This window comes from Bidens hawaiensis, unplaced genomic scaffold, assembly GCF_021521415.1.
Source record: "Bidens hawaiensis isolate Kalapana, Puna unplaced genomic scaffold, B.hawaiensis_p1.1 tig00419374_1, whole genome shotgun sequence".
Lineage (NCBI taxonomy): Eukaryota > Viridiplantae > Streptophyta > Magnoliopsida > Asterales > Asteraceae > Bidens > Bidens hawaiensis.
Window position 1 is genome coordinate 115,289 of NW_027504839.1, and position 25,458 is coordinate 140,746.

The following is a 25,458-nucleotide window of genomic DNA, read 5'->3' on the forward strand; positions in this document are numbered from 1 at the left end:
TAACTAGAAAAATCTAACCATCAATAATCATCACTGTAGCCTATTCGAGAAGTATCAACATCGCAGTCCCTCTTTCCAGTGTGGATCCTCATAGTGGTCGTATAGATGTAGGAGATCCGCAAAACTGAACTGGAGTGGTGGGCATGACTTATCGGAACTTAATGAACTTTGTGACAAACCCAGTCACAAAATCGAGAACTACAATGAACTTCCAAATTCATATCGATTACATAAGATAACTTTGGGCAAAATCAAAAACCCTAAAACAGAATTGGGAAAATCAAAACAAAATTAGGTTAACCCAAAATTAAGCAATGAGGGGAAAACGCAGATGAAGAAGTAAATTGGGGAAGTAAATATGACGAAGTTTACCTTTTTGGAGAGAGAAACAACTAAATGTTCTTCAAAATTGCTGCTAGTGAATGAAGGTGATTTGGTGGGATTTTGGAGAGTGTTCAGGTTATGAGATGATAAAGGAAAATTGATCGATCTAAAGTTATAATCTAAACTGATCTATTTAATGGGTTAGGGTTATGGACTGAGTAAGGAATAAGAAATCATAGTTATAGACGCGGTCTTTAAAAACTGCTGCTAAAGTTATAATCTAAATCTTTAGATGCGGTTATAAACCTTCAAACACAGTTTGTTGGCACCTGATTAACAATTTTAGTGAGAAAGACATTTTTAGACGCGGTTTTGGAATAGCACCGCATCAAAAAAAGAAACCCAACCGCATAAAAAGTTCGGTTTTCTACTAGTGAAGAGACTCTCTTCTTCATTTTATACATGTGTAAAACTACTGATGAGCTAAAGGTGATAGTGACATCTAACAAAAACGGTTACAAACTACTGATGAACTTATTACAAACAACTTTCTATAGAGAATCATATGCTCACTACTGATCTTTTCTAAACAACTGATGTATGTTCTGTCGGTTGTTTGTCTTCAGTTATGTGGATCTTCTATAGTTTGTCAAACAACTGATATGTCATCAGTTCTTTCATGTTAACAGTTTGTATGGTTATATGTTTAGAGCATTAGTTGTTAAGGCCCCTTAATGGAGAACAACTAATGTTTGAGCCATCAGGTGTTCGGTATTTGATCGTTAGTTGTTTGGTTCAACACACAAAACTATAATAAAATTCCTTTATTAATTATTTCCCTAAAAGTCGAATGTTACACATTGTCGTTGTTAAAAGTATCGCAGGTTTGAACTAACATATCAATGTGATTAGATGGGTCCTTGCATGCTAGCCCATGAAAGTGGACAAAACCTCGGATTAGCTGGACTGCCTAGGAAGGAATTGATCAGTTCCCATTTATGGCTCCCTCTGCGACAAATACGGTGATGCTAGATCAGATAGTGGTGGACGACTTTTCTGTGCTCGACGACTACTCTCCTATCAGGTTGGTCTCCCATATCTTTAATGACACTAGAATATTAAATAAAAAGGAAAGGAGAACCTGCTAATGATTAAGTGTGACGCCTCTCACGAAACTCTCTATCAGGTTCATCAATATTGGAAACTATGGTGGTCCTACAGAGAAACCATGTCGCATAAACTAACTACAAATAGATAACATGCACTAAAATTAACTAAACTAATTTAAACTAAAAAACTTAAAACTCTAAATAAAATAAGTAGCAAAGAGGCAAGTCTCCAACTTGGGTCGTTCTCTAATCTCCTCTAACCGTGTCCCCGACAACGACACCAAAAACTTGATATGTGAAAATAAATATAATATTTAGCAATTCATTATTGCAATTCACACATGAACCTTTAAAAATGGATTAACCTGAACTAGCTTCACACAAATGGCAAGAGTTTTGGTCACGTGTAGAATTGACAAGGAAGTCTGGATATCGAACTCAAGGACACATAAAGTGGCTTAGACACTAAACCCTAAATAAGTCACGCCTAATAAAAATATTTGATTTAATTTTCCTTTATTTAAATTACTTAAACCTAACTTAACTAATTAAACTAACGGGAAATTTAATAGAACTTAACGAGATTGAACTGTTGATGAGAAACGGAACATCCTAGGTAAGATGAATTAACGATTATTGAATGGACTCGGGTTCCAAAGAATGTTTAAAATTGGGTTCTAAAAATGAGCTAACTTAGAAGGAGCTAAGGGGCTGTTTGGCAATTGTTGAACTATTAAGTGCTAAACCAGTAAGAGGTCTGAATGATTAAGAGACTCTGAGCCAGTAAGTGCTAAACCAGTTAGTGTTGTTTGGTTGGACCTCTGAATGACTATGCATAATGACTATTTTACCCTTCTGAACTATCTCGTACTTAATGAAATACTAGTATTTTGGACCCCTGCTTCACAGCGAGATCGCTAAACCGAGCAAAAAGAACATGCGTAATAACGTTAAACTACACACACGCATTGCAACACATAATAATAGCTATAAACTCTCAAGTTTCCAAAACAATTATTATGTTATAAATCTAGATAATTTAATTTACTATTACTACAAATGAGATCAACAAAGCTCTAGCTTGTGTATAAAAACTTAACCTGAGCTACATTTTGTGGACCTCTATTTTCAATTTAAACATGTTGATTTCCAACAATTTATTTGCATGATTGCGTAGAAAGGGCCAACAACTCTATTGAAAAACAAACTTATGATACGATTAAGAATGTGCAAAGGGTCAACATCAACAACAAAGTCCTGTATAGAAGTATGTCTACAACTGCAATATAATATCATAAGTTTTAGTTTCAACTGTTAGCAAACTGCAAGTTATTTAAAAACAATGCTAGCCTTTATCTTGTATACTAACAATTATTTCAAGTGTTATGGATAAATTAATGGCAGATACAATATTCGTTAACATCAAAGAAATCACAAAACAGATAACCGGCGTTAGATATTGAAACCACCTAAATTTCAACCCAAAACACGCATTCGCTTTGCTTAAAGGATTTTAGGTCAAATGATCAAAAAGGAAGCAGATTTTCAGGTATGTAAGTACTAAGTACTTACAAGGGTGTGATGTTGATGAACACACTATGTCCTACAGTTGTTGAGCTGTAGAAACCAAAATGTGACTTTATGTTGTATTAAGATAACACATGCAAATTTCTCGAATGTTGATTGTTTTTTTCAAGATTGAAACCTGATTATGTAGGCTATGAGTGTCTGTTCGTTTACTTCTTTCTGAAGGATTTAATTCCTTACAATGTCAGCTACGAGTATTCGGCGGATTACTTCTGTTGAAGGGGACAATTCTTGAACATGTTAATCTAAATGAATACAAACGAATTTTGCCATTGGATTGAAGAATCAGATCATTCGGGATTAACTAATGGAGGTTGTATCTCTGTATCGTATGCCCAAAACTGTAGTGCGTTTAAGTGAATGGGATGCAGAAGAGCTACAAAGTTTGATATTATAGGATAAACGTTATCAAGAGAGGGAAAATCAAAGTGAAATATTTTGAATGATCAGTTTGTTCATGAAGATGTGTGACGAGGTCAAATGTAAATATGTGTTTGTTTTACCGGTGCTGATGGATAGCCGATAACTTGCTGCGGATTGTTGACCGATTGATCCATATCATATGCCAGTTGGATGATCGGTACAATCACTTGGAGATGCTGGGGGGATCTGATACGAGAAGCTACAAGTTATTGCTTTGCTTACAAGATTTAGAGATTTGTCTATCTTCACAAGCCCGAGAATGAGGGGGGGAGATCTGATACGAGAAGCTACAAGTTATTGCTTTGCTTACAAGATTTAGAGATTTGTCTATCTGTACAAGCCCAAGAATTATCATTCACACGGGAGTCTGTTTGCTCATATTTATTGTGACTGATGATTTGTAGTTAAAGTATTCGATAGTTGCGGAAAAACGGGGAGTTTGTTAGTGCATGATTTGATATCGGTAGCTGATATAATAGGCTAGGGGTAGTTTAATCATTATATTGATTGTAATATGGCCCATTAGATATGGATTGTATAGCGAATATAGTCCATTCGTTAGACTAAGCAGCCTCATTAAGCCCCAGAAACATCAGTTAAGGGGGAGTCTGTTGGCTCGTATTTATTGTGACTAATGATTTGCAGCTAAAGTATTCGACAGCTACGGAAAAAGGGGGGTTTGTTAGTGCATGATTTGTTATATGTAGCTGATCTAATAGGCTAGGCGTAGTTTAGTAATTATATTGATTGTAATATGGCCCATTCTTTATGGATTGTATAGCGAATATAGTCCATTCATTAGACTAAGCAAACTCATTCGTTAGCCTTGGAGCTCATACGCTAAGGTTGTGGCGTATGAGGCTCATTTGTTATGTATTGTGACTAGAGAGAGCTCATTTTCTATGGAGTATAGAGAATGAGAAGACATTCGTTAACATGATCCCCTCATTCGTTAGTGATGTTAACGAATGAGGGCTTTGAGCCTATAAATAGGCTGATCATGTTCATTTGGGTTAAGAGTTTTGGCCTAAAGTATTCAAAGTGATGTTATGCTGCCAAAATCTCTCTAGAATGATAGGTCCCCTCGAGGTGCACATCGAGGCTGATTGAGCTTAACCATATGTATGTATGCATACATGTATGAAATCTTCTAATCATTCGGTTATCGGTATTAATGAACTAATCTTTCAGTTTGATATCATTCTATGTTATTTATCGTCTCGTATATCATTGATGTAACAAATTTATTTAATTATGCCGAAAATTGAGGAACAAGAAACTGGGGGGGGGGGGGGGGGAGGTTACTGCCGTCGATGATGACGATTGAAATGGAGGTAAAATGTTAGTTTAATGGGTGTTTTTGTACATGCTTCGTAGTTATTATCAATTAAAAAAATGAAATAATTATAATAAATGCAGAATTTCGTTGATTAATTATACGAATACGAACCCGGGGGTAAAGGTTACAAATACAAGAAAATGAAAAAATCAGAAATATTACAATAACACTTAGGGGTGTGTGCGGTGTGGTTTTGGGATAAAATTGAACCGAAAACCGAATTTGCATTTTGTTTTAGTTCTTCAAATACGGAACACTTTCGTGTGTTTTTTTTGTGGTTTTTGGTTTTAGGTTTTCGTTTTTGATTTGGTTTTGTATTTGATTATTTCGGTTTGCCAATTAGGAAAATAATTTGACCCAAGATATTATGAGTAATACAATATTGAACATCGATCTGCCTGAAAATATTAACAAATAAAAGACACATATTCAAAGTTAAAGATAAAATGCATAAGTTCAATTATATTTAATCAATGGTAGGTTCGGTTTTAATGGTTAAGGTACGGTTATTACGATTTCCTTGGTTCTTCATAAAACACAAAACCAAACCATTATTTATTGGTTTTTTTTCGTTCAAATTCGGGTTTTTTTTTAATGTTTTAATTGTTTGTTTCTTCAGTTTGATTTTTTGCTTTTGTGCATACCTTTAATTATAACAATAAAATGAAAAAAAGCATATTATTTAGAGTGAACAGCGGTTTTCATCCATATGGTTTGTCTAAATATACCGTTTTAGTCCAATAATTTCAAATCTGTGATTTTAGTCTATGTGGGTTCATGTCACTTACAACTAAACCCGGCCCCTCTAACCTCGTTAAGTCTGATTGTTAAACCCATCAGCGTATCCCTCACGTAAGAGACAATTTTGTCCTTTTTTACCCAAATACATCTCAGCCCCTCACGTGAGGGGGGCTTGAGAATTAGAGTTGGGGTTTATTTGGAGAAAAAAAGGACAAAATTGCCTCTCACGTGAGGGGCATGCTAATGGGTTTAACGATCAGACTTAACGGATTTAGTGTTGTAGGGTTTAATTGTTTGTGAAATGAAACTAAAGAGACGAAAATTGCATATTTGAAAGTATTGGATTAAAACTGTATATTTGAAAAAACCACAGGAATGAAAACCGCAATTTACTCTATTATTTAAAATTTAATAACCAACAACAAGCACCAAAATTTTAAAAAATAGTAATGATAATAATAATAACAATAAGAATAAGAATAAGAATAAGAATAAGGGGGCTAAGTGAATTTGATTGACACATGAATAGGTTACCGAGTTGTCAGCCGCTATTTCCGCCATCCAATCCTATATAAACCGCGTTTATCATTCAGAACCTTGAGTCAAAGAACAGTAACCATGTCCTCGAATAAAACCATCGTGTTGAAGAGTTCCAACGGAGAAACATTCGAGGTTGAAGAGACAGTAGCGTTAGAATCACAAACAATCAAACATATGATCGAAGATGACTTTGCGGGCTCCGGCATCCCCCTCCCTAACGTAACCAGCAACATCTTGTCCAAGGTTATCGAGTACTGTAAAAAGCACGTGGAATCATCGGTGAACAATTACGATGAGGATCTGAAATCGTTTGACTCTGAATTTGTTAAGGTGGATCAAGGCACTCTTTTTGATCTAATTCTGGCTGCAAATTATCTCAACATTAAAGGCTTACTCGACCTGACCTGTCAAACGGTGGCTGACATGATCAAGGGCAAGACTCCGGAACAGATTCGCGAGACTTTTAATATCGAGAGTGGCTACACACCCGAGGAAGAAGCTGCGATTCGCCAGGAGAATGCATGGGCTTTATGTAAAGATCCAGACTATAATTTTTATTAGTGATTAACATGCTTATATTTTTATTCATGATTATTAGTTGTTACGCTTATTTAGCATTGAGGTTATGCAAATCTTGATATACTTATTATGTTGATTATTTTTTCTTTGATTGTATGTTGTATAAATACTAAGGCAATATGTAGTCGTATATTGCAACTTTTTTTCTTGGTTGAAGAAATCTAAAGAAAACATAGGGAATCAATAATCAAAACCCCGCTTGATAAAATTCAGATGCATCGATAGAACGATGCTAAACCCTAATTCTATAATATCTTTATCATCGATAACAATATAATAATATAATATTATTTGATTTAGTAAAATATTTGTTTGTATCTTTCACTGATCATCTTTATCTCCTTTCCTTATCTATATTACATTATATAAAGGATATAGGCGCCTTTTTACCTGACTCACCTTTCCTTATCTCCTTTCCTTATTTACAATATTTAATAATTTTATTAGTTTTTCAAAAAATTATATTTATTATATTTATGTAATTGTAATCGATTTAAATATAGAAATTAAAAAATACATATAAAATGAACCCTACCATAAACAATTCCAAATTCTTCATCTTCTTCAAAATATCCAACCATCACCACCACCGACATCTTCTTCTTAAGTCTCAAGCCTCTTTCCTAGCAATACTTCTTCCTCCCAAGTCAAACCATTCCAGCCAAGAAAAAAAAGGAAAGAGGAAAAGAGTCGCATGACCCGACTGAGCACCGTCATGCGTGACGTTGGGAGGCCCGGGGCGGTGGTTGTGTGAGCTCATTGAAGCCACGTCAGATTTCCGCCGGTCACGTCGGACCAGTGCCTGACCTTCAGTGAAGTATACCAGCCAGCCTTAGGGATCTATTGACCCACACCAAACGACATCTAGCATGGGCCTATGTGATGTTTTCTTTCATTTTGGGTTTAGATACTTAAAATCAGAATTTTGCTCAGACGATGTTTCTATAAACAGTGTTTTTGGTCTACTCTTTCAAAACATCCAATAAAATCTTCTTTATTATCTAGTAAATGAGTAGGATTTTAAACAGTTTACTCATCTACAATTCACTAGAGAGCTTTTTTCTAGTCACATAGGTGCACCGTTTAAACAGTTAACCGGGTACTAACCGTTTCTTTAACCGGTTTCTCACCAGAAAAAACCGCCGGTTTATAACCGATTTTAGATTTCAGCCCAAGAATCGTTAACAACTGATTTTTTTGAAAACCGGTTAATAAAGTTAAAAATGAACTATTAACTGTCATGACTACTGGGAACGGTTATAAGATCGTCTTTTGACCGTTTTGGCCATTTTAAACCCTCCTTGCTAGTATAAAATAGGTATTGGGTTTGTTGGGTTGATTACACCACTTCCGGAGCTCTCAAAAACGAAAAACAAAACCGCAAAAACGGAACTCAAAAACCACTTCCAAAACTTGAAAAAAATGGCCACACTTGAAGAACTTGGTGATTTAACCGTCAATAAGATTGTCTCAGCAAACCCTGAAAAAACCTTTGTCTAATTTCGACAAGTGTGAAATGTTGAACATGACGTTTAAGGCTCAATGCAAAAAAATGTGAAAAATCTTACGCACAAGAGTCGAGCTCCACTTTAAGGTTTCATGTAAGGCCCCGAACCTGGTGCCCTACTTTAATGTTAGATTTACTCATAAACTCAATCTGTTACAGCGAAAACATATACAATTTCTAGCGGAAAGATATTTACATTTAACTTCATTCTAGCCTCGTACACAACTCAAGCTTGCCGTGTCATCAACAGTACATGCATGCATACAAAAAAGTCAACTACACGTTGAGTCAGTTCTATCTTTATTCTTTGCAATTAAACAAATTTTATAAATATCCATAGGAGGAATAGTACATAACATCTATTAAAATAACATTTATTATTTTCCATATAAGGAAACTAGAACTAAGAAATATTGTGTATTATACATAGAAGGAACATCGTTTATTATCCTTAGAATGAACATTGTGTATTATCCATTGAAGGAACACTATATATTATCCATAGAATAAATAACGTGTATTATAAATAGAAGGAACAATGACTATTATCAATACAAGGAACATTATATATTGTCCATAAAAGGAACAATATTTATTATCCATACAAGGAACATCTACTTAATTATATAATATCCATCTAAGGAACACCAACTATTATCCATGTAAGAAACATATACTAACAAGCATGTACCCACTAGCATACATTAAACTTACACACTTTCTTTCACGACACGTGTAAAATCCGAAGATTTGTTCATGCACCAACAAACTTGTTCTTCCAAGCATTCAATATAAATACATAATATTTATATACAATAGCATACAATATACATCACAAAATTAAAGGGATGTATATCAATATTTCTTCCTACGAGTATGCATACAGCCCTAAAACGCTCGAAAGGAAAAATGGGTCCTAGAAACTCACCTGGATCCTTAAGCGTTCTGAATTAACTTTAATCTCCTTATTTAACTGAGCATGACTAATTGTTTTAACATATACATGCATTAATTAACTATATAACTGACTAACGAAACTAACCAAGCTAGCAAATTAAGTTAACCAAGTTAACGAGGTTAACTAAGCTCGCTTGATAAACTTGGTTCGTTTGTTAAGTTTAACTGATCTAACGGGGTTATCATTAAAGAATGTAGCAAGACATACTTAATCAAGCTAACGGGGTTTGCTAATTTAGTCTTAGGTAACGAACCTTGTTATTTAAAAACATCTAATTCATTTTCCTTATATTTACCTGTGTTTATTAGTTACTTCCTTTATTAACGTAATGTCTTTTAATAAAGAGATTAACTATGATGATAATAATAATAATAATAATAATAATAATAATAATAATGTTATAATTATACAATGATCGTTATAAAGATCATGATCATGGTAAATAAGGAAATTGTATTGACCCTTGCGCTAATAATGAGATCAACCATGTTAATATTAAAATTGACCACAACAAGTGGCGCACCAAGGGGGTGATTATACGAGAATAAAATACAAGAAATGTGTTATAACATGAACGTTTGAAACAATAATACATTATTATCTCGTATTCTCTATCGTGTGTCAAAGAAACATGAGTTGGCATAGCAAAGTTGATCGAGAAGTGAAGCGGCGTTGGAGTGCTGCTCGAGTTCCTAGGGTTTCCAATACGCCAATAAGGTTAGGCGTAACGACAAAATCAATATAATATAATATTATATTCAAGGCTTAAGCCTTAAGTCGAGGTTATACTCGATACCTCGATAAAAAGAAATAAACATAACAAAGAAAATAATAAAAAGAATGAATTGTAAATACGGTTATATGTGTGTAAGTATATATGTATATTCTTTGTTATGAAAATATTATTTAAGTAATAATGAGTATTCTTAAATAATAAAGAAAAAGAATACGTTTCTTAGAGAAGAAGAAACGTCGGGTTTTAAATATAAACTAAAGGTTTATAATTACTTTTAAACTAAAGGTTTTTAAGTAAAAGAAAATGAACTAAAGGTTCATCGAGGTAACTAACGTTTAAACTTGTGTAATTATCAAAAATACTTATTCTCTCTCGTGTTTTATTTTTTATTTAAATTTAATCTTAGCCACATATTTCATATTATTTAATTAAATGTATGGTTCAAAATTGAGTTCTTAAAGTTCTTAAAACTTATCATGGTTCTCAAAATAACCCTCCCACATATATATATATATATATATTTATATATATTTATATATATACTATATATAAAGCATGAGTGGGGGACCTCTTAAATTTTAAGAGGTACCAAACTTGTTGCTTTAAGTACAAACCACAATGCATATAATTAAGATATTTTAGGGCAATTTTGTCTTTTGATAATTTTGTCTTTTAGCAAAAATAATGTCCTTTAACTTTAATTACATTTTGTTAATTTATAGAATAGTTACATATATACCCCTTATTTTAAACCAACTATCCTCATGACATTTAAACGTTTATAACTTTTTCACACGTTAATATTCTTTAAAAAACATTATACCATAAAAACGAGTATTATATTCTCTTTATTTTGAGTATGGCATTGCTATATATTTTTTCATTTTAAAAACTTAATGTGTTACGTGATTACCATTAAGAACCGGCAAAACGGGTCGGACGGGTTCGCCGTTCGGGTCATGGGTCTATAAGGTTAAGGTTGGAATGGGTCGATACACAAAAGGTTGATTTGGTTTGGCTTGGGACGGGTTCGGGTCGAAAGGGGTTAAATCAGTACGGATTTCGGGTTATAACATTGTCAGGCGGAACGGGTGGCTGGTCAAGACTCATTCAATGTAGTGTTACGTGTTCACCAACACCTGATTGCGCGCGTACAGTCGTTTGACGTGTTTACTGACACCGTACACGAGTTGAGCTTCCAATGCCGCATTACAAGCATATTATCGCCGGGTTACGCGTATACTGTTGTGAAGTCACACACTTACTGAAACGGTAACACGGTTATGCGTTAGATGTCATGTTTGCGTACATACACCGCTGCATCGTGCGGACACCGTGCTAGTTTTCAGATAATATAGATGCATCTGGTCATGTATATATTTTATAGATATTAGTTTTTGTTTTTACCAAGGCGTTCGTTATCCACATTCTTCAGTTAGTTGATGCTTTCGTCAGCTGATAATAATTTTATCTTCAACAGCAACAGCAACAATATTCTTATTAAGCTTCAATGGAGGCCTTACTGAGATCCACACTTGCTCAATTCACTACTACTTCCAAGTGGAAACCTCGACCGCTTTGTTGCTTCGGGTAAGTAATTGAACGATGAAACGTCAATCATCAATGCTTCCTTCACTATTACATCGAAATGTTGTTAGGTTACTTTAAAAATTCGAGATTTTAAATGTTAAAAGTACCTGGATTCTGGACCAAATTCTCAAGTTAATAATTTATATAAACAAATTAAAACATACAAAGTACAAGAATACCTAAATTGAACAAGTAGAAGTCAAACAGTGGAAGAGGGAACAAGTACACAAATAGTTTGTGTTGGTGTTTTTTTAACACTCATATTCATATGTTAATTTTACATATAAATCATCAGATATCACGCATAAATATTTTTGTTTTACAGTTAATAATTTTGCTTAACTTTGTATGATAAGATTAGAAAAGTATTAAAAACCTTTAATGAGCAAACAGAACAAACTAACATTAATTTATACTCATGTGTGTAATCCAGGTTAGAAAATCACAATAGCATTGAGTTAAATCAGGTAATTATTTGTTCTCTTTGCAGCTGATTATCTTTTCTGTATCTCTAGAATTAATTAAGTACTATTTTAATTCCACAAGACTACTTGCAGTCCAAAAATGACATATGGCGACTTTTCACAGAAGCTCAAAGGAGTGAGTCATTGTAACATTTCATGATTATGTAATTGTATGTGTATTTGCAGCATATTTAGTTATTCATATTTGTTTAATGTTTGATTCAGATATCTTGTACTTAAACAGACAACGAGTACAAGCTTTACAACAGCTAGATGAAACGAAAAGAGAGTACAAATCCTTACTTGAAAAAGTCAACCAGATGGGAAGTCAAAGTCAAACACATGATTTCATTACACAAGGTAAGTTAAAGGCCTCTACATTAACATGTCGCAGTTATATATGAGTAGGCTTGCTTGTAAACGAACCAAATGAACACGAACAGGGCATGTTCGTGTTCGTTCGCTTGACTTTAATCGAATAAACGATCGAACATGGACAATTAAATGAATGGGGTTTTCTTGTTCATGTTCGTTCGTTAAGAAATGAGTGTGTTGGTGTTCGTTTATGTTCATTTGTTAACAGTGGTTCACAAACACAAATGAAAGAATGTAACTTAATATAGATGAACAAACATAAGTGAGGGAACACCGGTTGAAAGTAAATGTAACACCAATATGTTAGGCCTGCAAAAATAATAAAACTAGACTAAATTAGAATGGGTGATATTTTAGTTTCATGGAACTTAACTAAATTGCAATGGGCCCAAAAAATTTAAACGAATATGTAAACGGACTTACGGACATAAATGAACCAACTTAAGAACGGACGAACGACACATGTGTTCATGTTTGTTCAATTAACTAAATGAACACAAAGTTTTGTTCATGTTCATTTATTAAATACACGAACTACCCACTGAACGTTCAGTTCGTTTACAGGCCTATTTATGAGTAACTATAAATCTTTAAACTTTAGGAACATAACTGGAAGTCATTAATATCACTAATTTCTTATATATTGTACCAGATCCCTTTTCAATCAGCTCTGATTTGCTTCTTAGAATAGACTCAATGGTGCTGACTGGGATCCTTGACACTAGAGAAGCTTCTGGCTTTAGAAGTCTAGTCATTAGCACGACACTTAACGTAGCTGATTATTTCACTGACATCTCTAAAAGTGACGCTGAAATTTTGGCACAACTTCGTCACTTATCAAGCAAAACAAAAATGTAATGTTCTAAGTAAGCCTGTAAGTGAACCGTTCGGCGGGAGTTCGTTTACTTAATAAATGAACGAGCATGGACAAAACTTTTTGTTCATTTATGTTCGTGATGTTTGCTTATGTTCGTTCATTCATTTATGTTAATTTATGTTTGTTCATTTATGTATTCGTTTAAATTGTTAGGCCTATTAAAATTTAGTCTAGTTTTTTTAAATTAAATATCCGCCATTACAATTAAGGCTAGTTTTATTACTTTTTAGGCTAACAAGTTGCTATTCATGTTTACTTTTAATTGGTGTTTGCTCAGTTATGTTTTTTAATATTCATTCATCTATGTTCAGTTATATTCGTTCTTTAATGTTGATGGACCGTTCGTATATACTACTAATGAACGACCATAAACAAACATGTACACATTCAATTTCTTAACGAACAATCACGGACAAGAAAACCCCTTTTGTTTGGTTCCAAGTTTTTAAAAGCAGAATGATTATAGTAATTACGTTTCACAATATCTGTATTTTACAGGAGAGGTTTTCACATAATCCACATTTGTACTGAAATGGAACCTGTTGCATCTGTTGGATCTTTGGCTTCATATGTCACCTCATTATCTCATGTGCTACAAAAACATGGGAATTTAGTGGAAGTTATATTACCCATGTAATTATTAAACTTATTATTATTATTATTATTACTATTATTATTATTATTATTATTATTATTATTATTATTGCTGCTTATGTTATTTCTGATTTAGGTATGCAACTCTAAATCTTGAAAAGATCAAATCTTTAAGAGAAGTCAAGGCAGAGTTCTCTTCGTATTTTGATGGTAAATTTCACAGGAACAAGATTTGGACAGGGTGAATCTCTTAAATTCTGATTATCATTCAGCATGTTCCGTTTAATTTTGTTAAATTTCACATAATGCAATTTATTATTATTGTTACAGTGTTGTAAATGGCATAGGGGCTACTTTTATACAGCCAATTTATTACTCATCATTCTTCGATAACGAGAAGATATATGGATACCCTAATGACTTTGAGCGGTTAGCAACTTTATAATCTTTCTCATTTTATCTTCTATCTATACCTTAAATCTAGACTTAATTATTTCATTACTTGTATACTTGATGGTGACAGATTCTCATATTTTTCTCGCGCCTCGCTGGATTGTATACTTAAATCTGGAAAACAACCTGATGTGATACATATACACAACTGGGAAACTTCAATTGTTGGACCATTATTTTGGGATATTTTTGTTAATCAGGTTTAATTAATATTAATAGTATCACATTTATGTAGCTTTTTGCAGATTATAGGCTTTTTATAGTGAACTTTATCTAAATGTTCAATTTCACAGGGTCTTGCTGCTACTAGAATAATGTTGACTTGTCAAAGCTTTAAATCTCAGGTAAAACTCTATTAATATTTTCTTTCTTGAAGTTATGATATTAATTTTGTTATTGTTATATTTTTGTAGTGCCTTGAGAAACCTGATAAATTGGCACTGTGTGGACTTGATCCAGCTAAATTGCATCGTCATGATCGGTTTCAAGACAATAATAAACCTCATCTTGTAAACATTTTGAAGGTGATTATAAAAGTTGAATCAAAACGATTCTATGCTAATATATGTCTATATGCTTGATATTGATTTTCATAGACATTATCAAGCAGGCGGGAATCGTTTATTCAAATAAAGTCATAACGATGTCATCAATACATTCAAAAGATCAAATAGTCAGTACCTTGAGTCATGGACTGGAAACTGCCTTAGACACTCATAAGTATGTTGTATGTACCGTTTGCATAGGGGTGTAAATGAGCCGAGCCGATTCCGGGTTTGATTAGGCTCGAGGTCGGCTTACTTCAAGCTAGGCTCGTTTAAGCTCACGAGCCAGCTCGAGCTCGATAACTAATGCTCGGGCTCGTTTATTTATATTTAGGTCGTGCTTGTTTAAGCCCGGCTTAGTTCGAGCTTTTGGCTATCCGATCTCGAGTAGCTTACAAGCGGCTTGGCTCGTTTACTCCCCGCCCCTACTTTTGGATATGCCAACTCAGCATGGGATTATGTTTGTATTTCAGGAACAAGTTGCTGATTGCTCCATTTGGATATGAGGACTCATCTTGGGATCCTTCACACGACAAGTTTCTTCCACGTGGCTACACCGCAGATGATATGAGGGGAAAATCAGTTTCCAAACTTGCATTACAACAGCAGTTAGGATTACCTGAAAATATTGCATCTGTTCTTGTAAGTGGTTGGTTTTTCACTTTCCTTATTATTGGATTTTGAATAGATAATTACTTAATTACCAATTACATATTATCAGATTGGGTACATGTTTACAGAAGATTCAGATGCTGATTTGGAGAATCTTAAATCACTTGTTTGGGATTCTTCTAGAAGGGACGCTCAGGTTAGTGTATTCAATAACATTATCATATATTAATTTTGAAAAAAAAAAGTTTTATAAATCTTACTTTTTATTTGGGTTGGGTTTAACTACAGTTCATCTTTGTGGGAATTAACAAGAAAAACAAACTGGATTCCTTTCAGGAAGATCTCAAGGTACGATAAAAAAATTATAAAATCCCGAACATTTTATTTAAATGGTGCTAAATTATGCTCTTTTTTCAGGATGAAAATGTGAGATTTGTTGATGAGTATGACGAATCTCTATTGCATTTGATGTTTGCTGGATCTGATATTATATTGTGTTCTTCTGATGATCCAATGCTCCAAATACTAGTATGTATTTTTTTTTCTTTATGTAGTTAGTATCTCCTTTATCAAGAATACGTTTACCCTTAAATGTAGATCAAGGCCATAAAATATGGAACTGTTCCTGCCCCTGTGAATGTTGCTGACGACAGATTAAGGTAAAATTATTGATATAACATAAATAAATATTATAAAATTTTAAAATGTTAGATAAAATAACTAAGTCACTTTAGTTTTTGTTTCATTTTGTTATTTGAAATTTTACTTTCATTGTATCAGGAATTATCTTGATCTTGACAACACGCAGCTCACCAGATTTTCGGAGTACATTATAAACACCTTTGCATATGTCCCACTAAACCAGGCGATTGATGAAATTGTGGGTATCGTATCTTTATTAAACAAACTATTAATTTGCATTATCTGTAATTAATAATTTTGATTGGGTTGTAGAAAAAGAAACCATCACAGTGGAATAGAAAAGTACTGGAGGCAATGTCAAAGGATGTATCATGGGATGCCTGATATACATGTTTCAGCTTACTTGTCGCTGAAGAAATAAGATTTTTCCTTTCCATACCGGTAAATAAATAATTTGTATTTTTATAATTTTTTTGGTTTAGGTAGTTGTAACAAGCTTGCTTATGTTATTTATTTTTGTGGTAAGAACAAAAGATTGCTAGTTGCAACATTCTCTATTTATCTAATTTTCTGACCGTAAGAGCCTGTGACCGCCTCTTCTATGTTCATTTATTGTTTTGTTATAGAGTCCATCCTAGCTAGGATTGATTATCAAGTGAGAACTGGACCACGACCAGAACCACGAAAACGAGAGAGTCGATTTTTGTTCATACCCATGAGGACCATTATAACGGGTACGAAGTGAAATCGGTTCCGGGTGAACCATTTCGTAGCCGGCTGCAAGTTGATTAATTAATTGGGCTGAAACAGAACCATAAAGAAAAACAATATTTGCTTCAAACAGTAGGGGGCTGAAGAGTAAATTCTGCTGTGATATATATATATATATAAAACATTTGCTTCAAATGAAACATTCAAATAATTATTTCTTCAATCTCTTCTCGATCTTCAAAACAGCTCTCTCTTCAATCTTGATTTGGACTGACAATTAGTAATTTAAAAAGACCGTCCGAATGTGATTAACTATTTAAGAATAATTACCTTTTGAAAGCTCGTTTAGTTTCTCTCAAGTCTTCAGTTTATTTGATTTCTTTTCTTCTCTTTCGAATAAGGTCATGTGTGTAGATTAATGTTGCATACACACTTATACATGCACAGTTCTGCTACATACATACACATCTACTCATACATACATATGACACAAGAATACACTTTGTATTGAATAATAACAAATATGTATCTTTATATATGCATACACATACAATTATACATATAGTAGGTTCTGTTACATACATAACATATATATATGGCTTCCTTAAAGGAAACAGAACAGAGGAGAAGAAGCAGTGAATTAGAAGCTATATACACAAAACCATATCACCGTTAATAACCAACTTAATTAGTTTGATGAGAAGAAACTGACTAAAATTTAGTCTGAACTGATCAAGAAGAAGCCGACACAAAAGGTGAAGGTTCTGATAGAGAATCATCTGTTAGTTGTGTCTGGTTGTAATCAAACACATCACACCCTTTAAAATACGTAGTTTTCTAAATAATAACGCAAAGTCTTGTATCAAGTTAAACTGGAATAAAATTCTTGATTTTTTTATTTTATTTTTATGTAGCCTTTCTAAAACAAAGTATATCAACACTATTTAATTATTTTAACATTAGGTTCGTGGAAACTATTTTTTAAATGAAAAGTCAAACGAGTAGTTGTTATCCTCAGCTCTCTTTAACAATAGCGTTTAACCTTCTATATTATCACAAAAACACCAAAAAACGGTTGCAATTTAAACATAAAAAAAATAAATAATAATAAAAAAAAGGAGTGAGAAGGCATGAGACTCGTTCTTCACTCCACCAAAACCGCTAAACTGTCTGTCTGTTATATGGATTCATCGGTTCATATTTTCCAATCAAGATGACATGTTTTCAAACAAATTATGTACGTTAATTTGATCAAAACCAATAAAATTCGTTGTACATTTGAACAAAGAATATTAGAATAATAGGTAGATAATCAAAAATAATATTATTAGCAATGAGGAAAGAAGTTGCAGTTGCCGCAGTGGCCACCGTGTCGACGGTCGTGGTGGCCGGAGTGTTATTGGTTCGGTGGAAGAAACGAGATGAGAGACGGTGGAAGCAGACCCAACGGATGCTACGTAAATTCGCCAATGACTGTGCCACTCCGGTACCAAAGCTATGGCATGTTGCCTTCGATTTGGTTTCCGATATGCAGACCAGTCTCTCGGATCAGTCTCAGACTGATTACGTCATGCTTCCCTCCGTCATCTCTTGCCTTCCCTCTGGGTGCGTGCGTACGTGCCTTTGTTAGTTTTATATATACATACATGATATATGCATGTGTTTATGTTGTTTTGTTTTCAAGGTTTTTCGCTAAATATATGCCCATATCATTAATCTAAGTCTTGTGTTGGAAATGTGTATATATGACTAATTTTACGTTACTGCATGCATAAAGTCAGATGCTAGTAGTTTATTTTTAATTGTTTAAAGTTAGATATGTGTTAGTTAAACGCGTTGTATTGTATGATATATAATGTGTTTATTTTGTATTTATGATTGCTTAATTATGTTTCGTTTGATAGAACCGAGGAAGGTTTATATTATGGGGTGAATCTACGAGAAGATAACTTCTTGATGTTGCGTGCGCGACTTAGAGGGAAAAACGAACCGATCACTGATCTGGATAGAGAAGAAGTCGAAATATCTCCTGAAGTCCTTTCGGGCACTTATAAGGTATTCCCCTATTCGAGAATCTTACATCACATTCTGAGAACTGTAGATGACGGATTTTTAGGAATTTTAATCATAGATTGATTACTGTTTCAGGAGCTATTTGACTACATAGCACTAAAGCTAGCGGTTTTTATCTCAATAAACACAAAAACAAACCCGATTGCACCGAAAGGGAAAATGGGCTTCACCGTATCTTTCCCGTTACATGAGGGACCGTCAGCAGCCGGTGGAAATGTCATAAGATGGAAGTCATTTCCTGTTAATGAGGCAGTTGAGTTTTTAGTATTTATATTTACATTTACATTTATTTTACCCCATTGTTGCTAAATAAACACATGCAGGCCGGTAAAGTGTTGGCAAAGGACTTCAATGAGGCGCTTGAAAAGCATGGAATAGATTTGCGGGTTACTGCATTGGTAAGCTGTTTTTCGTGTTTACGAGGAACAATCACAAAAATCGCATTTTGATCAGTCTTTTTACTTAAATAGACAACATTTTATAAAAATGAGCATTTGGTCGTTTATAATGATTACACGATAGTATAACTCAATCAAACATCACATAGATTTTTCTTTTGCTAGGGGCATATAAGAAAGCCACTCGTGAACTACTCGATAGCATAACTCAATCAGACGTCACATAGATTTTTATTTCACTAGGGTTATATAAGCAAGCCACTCCTGAACTACTCGAGATCGGCTCTCAGTCGAACCAAGCTTGAGCATGATCTTAATAAAAAGTTTACGTAGTAAACGAGCCCAGACCTTTTTTTTATCGAGCTCGAGTCGGCTCGTGAGTCTAAACAAGCCTAATATTTGTATAAATCTTGTTTAATATATTAATTATATTTATATAATAATAATAATAATAATATAAAAAATTATGACAAAAATAAGAAAATTGTTTATGTTAGAAAATATAGAAGGTAATTATATATAAACGTATGTAAATTTATTAATAACTAATAAACGAGACGAGCTCAAGCTTGAAAAACTAGTCACGGAGTCACGGGTCATTTACACCGAATAATATCACAAACATCGCGACTACGACATATAACATGGTTTTAGGCTCAATAAGCGGTGCATGCTAATAATGTATTTTGAATGAATGATGGTAGGTAGATGCTACGTTAGGGGATCTGGCAGGAGGTCGATATTACAGCCGAGATTGTGTAGCTGCAGTTACTTTGGGGTTAGCTACTAACGCTGTTTATATTGAATCAGCTCAGTTCATCCCCAAGGGAGGAGACAAAAATAAATTTGGAGAAATGGTTCTTTCTTTTTTATTTTTCCTTTTCATTTATTCTGTTTAGACTCCGTTGACAACCGTAAATATTTGCAGCAGGTCATTGATATGCAATGGGGCAACTTCAACACTCCACATCTTCCCATAACTCAGTTTGACATGGCCTTGGATGCCGAAAGCTCAAATAATGGATCCCGGGTACAAGCCTTAAACCCTAAACATCATGCACTTGTGCAACAATTACTTGATATATTAGTTTCATAAAAAACTTAAGTGTTTTCCCTTTTCAGTTGTTAGAGAAGTTGATTGGAGGGAGACATCTAGGAGAGGTAGTGAGAAGAGTGTTACTTAAAATGGCCACAGAAACCGCGTTATTTGGAGAAACTGTTCCTGCTAAACTCAAAACCCCTTACATATTGAGGTAGTACAATTCAACAAATAAATAAATATAATTTGAACAATAAACAGTTCGGTTAGAGTCCCAAAGTCCAAACCTGACTTACTAGGACTATCAATTTATGTTATAAACAGGTCGCCAGATATGGCTGCCATGCATCAAGACACATCAGAAAACCGTGATGCCGTCCAGGAGAAGCTTATGGATGTTTTTGGGGTAAAATCCAAAACCATAAACACTACTAGAAAATTGACTTTTAGTGAAAAAAACAGATATACGTCTATATAAAACATAAGTATATTTTAACAAATATATACACGTAAAATCTCAATAAACAAATAAGTAATTTTTTTGAAAGATTCAGTGACAGATCACTGAGAGAGCATCAAGTGTAATCTTTTGACAGATTACTCCAACGGTTATATGTTTTTAAAATATATAAATATATTCAGAAATGGATAGATAAGACCCAAAAAAAACATATTTTTGAAAGATTTTGGTCAGTAATCCGTTGGTGAGTAATGAAATGATTAATGAGAGGTTGGTCAATATTATCTGCGACTGATTACTGACGGTTACAACTTTCTCCAAAGATCTGATTGGTAGTGAAAACAGTTATCACTTTTGGTGGAAATCAACTGCAATTGCTTTTAATTTGAAATTGTAGATTGCTCACACAACTCTAGCCGTGAGAGAGATAGTAGCGGAAGTGTGCGACGTTGTGGCAGAACGAGGAGCTCGTTTGGCGGGCGCGTGCATAGTTGGAATAATGAAAAAGCGTGGGAGAATTAACGACAAGAAAAGCGTGGTGATAATAGAAGGTGGATTGTATGAACATTATCGAGTTTTTAGAAATTTGTTGCATAGTAGTATCTGGGAGATGTTGGGAGGTGCATTGGCTGATAATGTGATTGTAGAGCATGCTCATGGTGGGTCCGGGGCCGGTGCCATATTTGTGGCGGCTGCACACTCACAAGTCAGCCATGATTCTACGGATACAGCTTTATCTCCACCCCGGCATGGGAATGGGAATGAATTTAAAATGGGGCGGGTGAATGATGATATCGATGATGATCAAATGGACTACTTGGAATGGAAAGATGATCGGTCAGAGTTGGCCTCTTGGAAGGAGGGTAATCGGGTAGACTCGTATGCTGAGACTAGTGATCAGTGGGACTCGAGTGATGGTGGTGGTGATGGTGACGGGTCCAAAAATAAGATTTGAAGTTATAACATCTTCTATTATTACGTTGAGACATGACATTATGTTTGGGCCACAATATCGGGTCATTAGTTGTATGGTATATGCTCTATGTAATGAGCGAGCCCATTAGTTTCTTGCCAATTGGGAGGTAAAACCGGAGACTTGGAGAGTTGGAGTCATGACTAATGATAGTGATTATTTTTACTTAGTATTTGATTTTTATCATTAAAACGTAATTTATTTTATATACTATTCTATTTTACATTAGTCAATGATAATTATCTATGGTCATGTATTACATCTTGATACATTTTTAATCAGCCTGTGTTTATCCGAATTATATTAAACCGTGTTCAGTCTGCTAGGTTTAAACTCTAGTTAAACTTGTTTTAACTTACACGTTTTATTCAGCCAAATACAATCGATCCTGATGTCACACCCCGACCAAAGGCGGCGAAACATGCCGGGGTGCAACGATTACCCATAAGCGCATGACACTATTTAAAGCGACAGTATTTTACAAACTCATTTCATTTCACAACATCGAAAATGTCATATAACCAAATATTCGTAAGTCAAATACAACAAAATATAACAAAATATAGCAAATCAAATATTGTTCATTTCTGCTAATATCCTAACGGCATTTGTGACGTTTTCTTCACCGAACTCCATAATCAACCTAGATGCAAACCTGTAACATTTCATAAAATAAAGTTTATCAACACAAAGGTTGGTGAGCAATTCATAAGTTTGAACATGTAGGTATATAGTAAGAAAGATCCACAAAATTAGTATACGTAACAATAAATAAAAGCCATAGTTTGGATAAAATCGCTAATAGAATTATGTTAGCGACATCTAACTATAAGGGGATACCAAATAGTCTAGGATTTAATAGATTATCGTTAATTGCATTACGTTAACGACACCTTGCTACAAGGGATGCCAAGTAGTCTAGGATTTATAGATTCAACCAACCGAAAGCGATAAACACATAGACATATAAGCATAGAACACCAAATAGAACAAGTATTTAAGTAAAGTATACAATAACGTTTGTGGTTTAAGACCCAAGTATAAAGCATTTAGTTTAGATAAGATGAAATGTCACCCCCAAAACAAAAGATAGAAAATGGGGTATGAAGTTACTCACGTTTAAGTAATAAACTTGAAAGATTGATTATTTGGAGATTTGCCGGAACGACGAGTTTAACGTATGAAGCCTAAATAAAAGAAAATCTTGGATTTAGAAATGTTGTCTTGAAGATCTTTAAATAAAATAATTGTTGCAAAAAGTAAACAATTAAAGTTCAAGGTTTATAATGTAACTATTTACGAATTTATAATAATAACCCTTTAAAAATGTAAGTTTGCTCGAAACCGGGTTAAAGTATCTAACCTTAATATTTACTTAACCTATGTTAAGTAATAAGGTGAGAAAATGCTAAATGCAAGTTCCTTTGGGACAAAGATACTAAAACGGGTCTTTAACGAGTGTTCAGGTTGTTGGTTCGGGTCTTAATAATTGGTCAAACCCAAAGTCAATTTTCCAAAATAATGAATGTTATGAGATAACTCAATAAAACTTTATAAGACTTAACCAAGTATGTAGATCTATTGTTTTAGACCTAATAACGTACGTTAAGCGAGTGTCGGTTTTGTCGGTCCAAACTATGTTATGAGATCAAGTTGGATCCAACAATTCCAAGTACTTAAGAAAATAATTAAAATCAGTTTGTAAACTATTTTTAAAGTAATATACAAGTCTTGATAGCTAAAAACACACTTGTGTGTCTTAAGCGAGTACAAATCGGATTGGTTCGTTTTCCATCTCACAATATGTTCCTTGATGGTTTCCACATGCGCAAATATCATAGATCTTGTATAATAATTTATAAATGAAAAATATTTAAGTTTTACAACTAAAAAGTTTACAACAAGTCTTTTAAGCAAAAGTTTCGGTTTAGTTCGGTTTCCATCTCCCAACGAGTTCGTAGATGGATTCCACATGCTTAATATCAAAGAACTTGTAAAAATAATTTTTGAAACTCAAATCAAACATTAAACATGTTTAAACAACTATTTTAATAAAACTAGTAAGCAAAAGTTCGGTTTATTAAACCGAGGTTAATCTCTACAAACCTCCACCATGGAACTTCATAAATATGACAAAAAAAAACTAAAAAGAGTAGAAGTTAGTCATGGTTAGTATGTGCAAACAAGTTATGTAAGTGTGTGTGTAGGGGTGTTCAAGAAATCCGAAATCCGGAAAAAACCGAAATCCGAACCGAAACCGAAACCCAAATAAACCGATCCTAATTCTTATTCGGATATTCAGATCAGATCAATCCGAATATCCAAATAACTAATTCGGATTCGGATCGGATTCGGATATGGAATTTTAAAAAATTCGGATTGTTCGGATTATTCGGATATCCGTTTAATCCGAATAAAAAATATGTTTTTAGTGGTATTTTCCGGTTTGGTATATTTATTAGACTATTATTTGAAGTTTAAACTTTAAATTTGTGTTAAGAGTAATTTGTATTTTTCGATTTGTATGTTTATTGTGATTCTAAACTATTAAATGTTATGAACAAAAAAAATAGGAAATTTTTTTAGGTTTATTTCGGATAATTCGGATAATTTCGGATTATTCGGATATTATCCGAATCCGAATAACTACCAAAGGAAACAAGGGGTGTGTATTATATATATGTTGTACCACCATATTCAAGTGTTAGTAATGTTAGATGAACAAGTCAGAATGAAAGACTATAGTTAGTTTGACTTGAGAAGTCAAAACTTCAAGAATACATAAGAAATAACAACCTTGAATCTATGGAGTTTTGAGAGAGTTTTTGGAGATATAGCAAGTGTGAAAATGAAGGAGATGGGTAAGGGTAAGGGTCAAAGCTTATTTACAAGGTTCTCTTTTGTTTTATATGAAAATAGGTTGGTTAAACAAACAAGCAAAGCACAAAACAACAAACAAAAAGGAAAATATGTGCAGGTGGCCCTAGACGCCGCGCGGCCTCCCCTTGGCCGCTTCTTCGCGCGGCGCGGCGTGCCCGGGGGGGGGGGGGGGGGCAGCTCGTCTTTTGTGGTTCGTTTGTGCGTTCGGAAGTTCGTTTTTGATGTAATTTGCTCGTTTTAAGTCCGTTTTCAAATCCGTAAAAGAGGTTTTTCAAATTGAACAAATGGGAATGTTTTGGTAACATAAAAATCCAATATTTTATATATCATGAGTTTCGGTTTACAAAACGGGTCGATTTACAACATAAAACAATACAAATACGGATACAAACAAGACCCGAATTTAACGAATGTCACACCTGATATGAAAAGGTCATATATATGCGCCAATATGATAACAAAGCTACACACGGTTCAACAAACTTTTTCATATGCAATATGTATTGTTTCAGTAACACAATGACACCCATCATTCTAAATTTCTAACACCTATCTCATATCAAATAATAGATTGTTTGATTAACCGATCTAAACTTTTTTTTAGAAAATTATCTCGCGAAGAAGATGGTCTGAATGATGATCGAAAAACTTTCTCACGGAAAAAGACAACCATCCGTAGAAATTACTTACATTAAAAAGATTAGGTAACTAAGGTGTGTTATGTGACACATTGGAGATGATTGTTGTTTAAAACTAAGTATTACATGTGAAAGTAAAAAATAGCTATATACATTCAATGGAGAAGTTAAAATGCAAAGAGAGATAAAAATCTAAAGTTTGAGAATGATTTGTGGCCATACAAAAAAGCTCTCAATAAAAAAAAATCATAACTCAAAATATATATAAAAAACGAAAAAAATTTAAAATAC

The 25,458-nt window shown here is 33.8% G+C and overlaps 2 protein-coding genes and 1 pseudogene across 8 annotated transcripts; all 3 read left to right on the forward strand.

Annotated features, from left to right (window-relative positions):
• Positions 1 to 6,141: 6,141 nt before the first annotated feature.
• On the forward strand, positions 6,142 to 6,624 carry LOC143608458 (SKP1-like protein 1B pseudogene; annotated as a pseudogene).
• A 4,647-nt stretch (positions 6,625 to 11,271) lies between these two features.
• LOC143608454 (putative starch synthase 4, chloroplastic/amyloplastic) lies at positions 11,272 to 16,561 on the forward strand. 7 transcript variants are annotated; one of them, XR_013149256.1, is made up of 20 exons: positions 11,272 to 11,433; positions 11,867 to 11,900; positions 11,991 to 12,033; positions 12,123 to 12,257; positions 12,925 to 13,126; positions 13,648 to 13,782; positions 13,880 to 13,984; positions 14,074 to 14,172; positions 14,267 to 14,396; positions 14,490 to 14,540; positions 14,610 to 14,720; positions 14,807 to 14,916; positions 15,215 to 15,383; positions 15,463 to 15,549; positions 15,642 to 15,701; positions 15,771 to 15,881; positions 15,951 to 16,012; positions 16,134 to 16,233; positions 16,308 to 16,436; positions 16,522 to 16,561. XR_013149256.1 is itself a non-coding variant. In XM_077083489.1 (19 exons), exons 1-19 carry the CDS (start codon positions 11,354 to 11,356, stop codon positions 16,377 to 16,379), a joined length of 1,896 nt encoding a protein of 631 aa, XP_076939604.1. In that variant the 5' UTR covers positions 11,272 to 11,353; the 3' UTR covers positions 16,380 to 16,561. The 7 variants fall into 7 exon arrangements, 3 of the variants coding, with proteins under 3 accessions (XP_076939604.1, XP_076939605.1, XP_076939606.1); XR_013149257.1 differs by lacking the exon at positions 16,522 to 16,561 and having other exon boundaries at positions 15,928 to 16,012; positions 16,308 to 16,375; XM_077083489.1 differs by having other exon boundaries at positions 16,308 to 16,561.
• A 1,478-nt stretch (positions 16,562 to 18,039) lies between these two features.
• Positions 18,040 to 21,648, forward strand: LOC143608461 (putative hexokinase-like 2 protein). Its single transcript, XM_077083497.1, has 9 exons — positions 18,040 to 18,311; positions 18,611 to 18,761; positions 18,855 to 19,043; positions 19,103 to 19,177; positions 19,882 to 20,034; positions 20,109 to 20,207; positions 20,300 to 20,430; positions 20,541 to 20,622; positions 21,074 to 21,648. The coding sequence occupies exons 1-9, from the start codon at positions 18,040 to 18,042 to the stop codon at positions 21,629 to 21,631; spliced, it is 1,710 nt and encodes a 569-aa protein (XP_076939612.1). The 3' UTR covers positions 21,632 to 21,648.
• The last annotated feature ends 3,810 nt before the right edge of the window (positions 21,649 to 25,458 follow it).